The sequence below is a fragment of the Sinocyclocheilus anshuiensis genome, unplaced genomic scaffold (assembly GCF_001515605.1).
Source record: "Sinocyclocheilus anshuiensis isolate Anshui unplaced genomic scaffold, SAMN03320099.WGS_v1.1 scaffold300, whole genome shotgun sequence".
NCBI classification, from domain to species: domain Eukaryota; kingdom Metazoa; phylum Chordata; class Actinopteri; order Cypriniformes; family Cyprinidae; genus Sinocyclocheilus; species Sinocyclocheilus anshuiensis.
In genome coordinates this window covers 493,060-495,675 of record NW_015557379.1, presented here as the reverse complement: position 1 = coordinate 495,675, position 2,616 = coordinate 493,060, and the positions used below count along the sequence as shown (strand labels likewise).

Genomic DNA, 2,616 nt, shown 5'->3' with positions numbered 1-2,616 from the left:
AGATAGATAGATATAATTTTTATAAACATTATTTAATTTTTTTACTCAATGATTAAAATAATATGATATAAAAAAAATCAAATATCAAAAAAAATTGAAATAATATAACATTTAATTTAACATATATATATATGCACACATAATAATATAATATAGATTATATAACATAAATTAACCAAATAAATCCATTTAATCCATTAAATAAATAAAATAATATATAAAACATTTAAATTAAAATACATAATAAATTAAAATAATCCAAACGAATCCTGATTAATAAAATCAAGTCCTGTCTTTTCCCCCCCCGTTTCTTTAGGTTGCAAATGCACTTTCATTTAATTACCATCTTCGGTGTTTGTGTGAATTTCTTTCTTGTTATTCTGTTTTTCTGAGGTGTTATGAAAGGCATTTTGCAGTCCAAGCACTTCATTTTATCACTCGAGATTTAATTGCTGTAATTGTTGTTAAATCTCACTGTGCTGTGTGATTTTCAGACATCTTTTCATTCCAAGACCAAATCTGAAAAACAAGGGCTATTTTAGAGACCAGAGCATGTTCATCTTAATGCACTCGGGGCAAGAAATTGAAGGCTTCAGGAAAGAAAAGTAGGGGGAAAGTTGGTCTGTAAAACCAGCATGGCTTCTTAGTAAAACATAATTATGGAGGATAGAGTTGGCCAAAGCAGCGCTGAGCAAAGAGTTTCAAATTACATCTGGTTGTTTGCAAGTGAGACTAACATCTCCTCCTTCGTTCTCTGGAATCCTTTAACAACTTCTGGCTGACTTTAACCATAGTTTGCAGTGGGGGTTGTGGTGGTTTTGTGGTTACGTTACTAACCAAATGTTAACTGTTCAAGGTCCTTTAAGCTGCATCTAAAATGGCTGCAAATGTGGCAAAAAAGAAATCTAATCTGCATTGAAGACAGACAGGAAAATTAGTGTTCATATGTGGACAAACCAGGGTTAATGAAATGTCTGCTTAGCCATTATCATGACAATGTCTAGTTAAAGACAAACATTCACAAAGTTTGAAATCCTTCAGTTCAGCGCTGCATTTCATTTCTGTTGCGTTTTAAGAGTCAGTGGATTTCTAGTCATTTTTTTGTAGTCTGTAGCTTCTCCTTTGCTGAAAAGAGTGGCTTAGACCAGCATGAAGTTTCGTAGTTCTTGCTTTGTTGTTGTTGGTTTTGTGCTGATATAGCTAGTTGATTTACGTCAGTCGTTTTTTTTTTTTGGTGAAGCTTGTTGCATTGTACTGGTTACACTGCAAAAAAAAAAAAAATTCTCATTTAAGGTTTTTTTCTTGGTTGTAAAAATATCTAAATATTCTTAAATCAAAGATACAAGCAAAATGACACTAGACATCAAGTCTTGTTTTCTGAAAAATGTATCAAAAGTAAAAGTTTAAAACAGAAATATTTCTGCCAGTGGGGGCAAAAAATATAATCTTAATTCAAAGGGAAAACAAGTTTATTTTTCTTACACCATTGGCAGAATTTATTTATTTATTTAGCTTAAACTTGCTTAATTGTATATATTTTATTATATTTATTTATTTCCAGAAAAAAGGCATATCATATGTAATTTTACTTTTCAAGTTAATGGATCTTGATTAAGGAAAGTTTAGAGTTTTGTACTGAAAAAAAAAAAAAGATAATACTAAGTAGGAAAATAATTTTGCTGAAAATCACAACATGTTTGTTTTTGTACTGTGTATTGCTGTGTGGTTGTCTTGTCTATGTATAAATGTATATCACTGGCGCCCTCTACAGGTGTTTGTTTGGACCTGATGATAAACTCACTCCAAGCGTTGAGTACAGACCTCAGAGATCCTACAACCGCTCAGCCATCGAAATCACACGTGCGTCATGCATTATTAGTGTTTTTATCAGTTGCCTGTATCCAGTTTCCAAAATGATAGAATTTATGAGTTCTAGATTATGAAGTATTTCTTCATTCTTTTAGTTGCCAGTCTGGGCATTAGCAGTGAGCTTCAGGCCAAACTCCAGGACGTGATGATCATGAGGAACCTGCTGTCCATCGGTAAAGTCCTCGGAGAAGGTGAGGACGCAGTCTGGTGTGGATTTGTGTTGTGTTGCAGCTCGTGTCAGATGAACGCAATGACCTGACGTCTCTCTTACAGGTGAGTTTGGATCCGTGATGGAGGGGCATCTCAGACAACCTGATGGGACCTCGGAAAAAGTTGCAGTCAAGACCATGAAATGTGAGTTCACTTTTTGGTTTCAAAAATGAAAATTATTTTATTTTCCGTTTAGTAGGTATTTTATTTAAAAAGTTTTTTATTACGTTTATTATTATTATTGATATTATTATAAAAAATATTTACATTTTAAGTATTTTAAGTATTATTTATTTTAATTTAATTAAAAAAATGTTTTACATGTAATATTATAATTAAAATATTTAGGTTTCACATTTTATATCAAATTATTTAGAAAAAAGTCTTTTTATTTCACATTTTTTTTATTATTATTTCTTGTATGTTTTTAAAGCAATGAGCACTAAGAAGCCGTGGTTTACAGTGAATTAACAGTGAACTCCGCTTCGCGTCGTGCCTAACAACCCACACTTAGCTGTTATAAATTCACTGTAAACC

General features: G+C 31.8%; 1 protein-coding gene across 3 annotated transcripts in view; it reads left to right on the top strand.

Annotated features, from left to right (window-relative positions):
* mertka (c-mer proto-oncogene tyrosine kinase a) overlaps positions 1 to 2,616 on the top strand; it is a 53,367-nt gene that overhangs the window by 44,060 nt on the left and 6,691 nt on the right. For all 3 annotated transcript variants that reach the window (XM_016474637.1, XM_016474638.1, XM_016474636.1), the window contains 3 exons: positions 1,772 to 1,860; positions 1,965 to 2,060; positions 2,143 to 2,223. In XM_016474637.1, the coding sequence (XP_016330123.1) occupies positions 1,772 to 1,860; positions 1,965 to 2,060; positions 2,143 to 2,223 (266 nt within the window). The remainder of the gene's footprint in view (positions 1 to 1,771; positions 1,861 to 1,964; positions 2,061 to 2,142; positions 2,224 to 2,616) is intronic.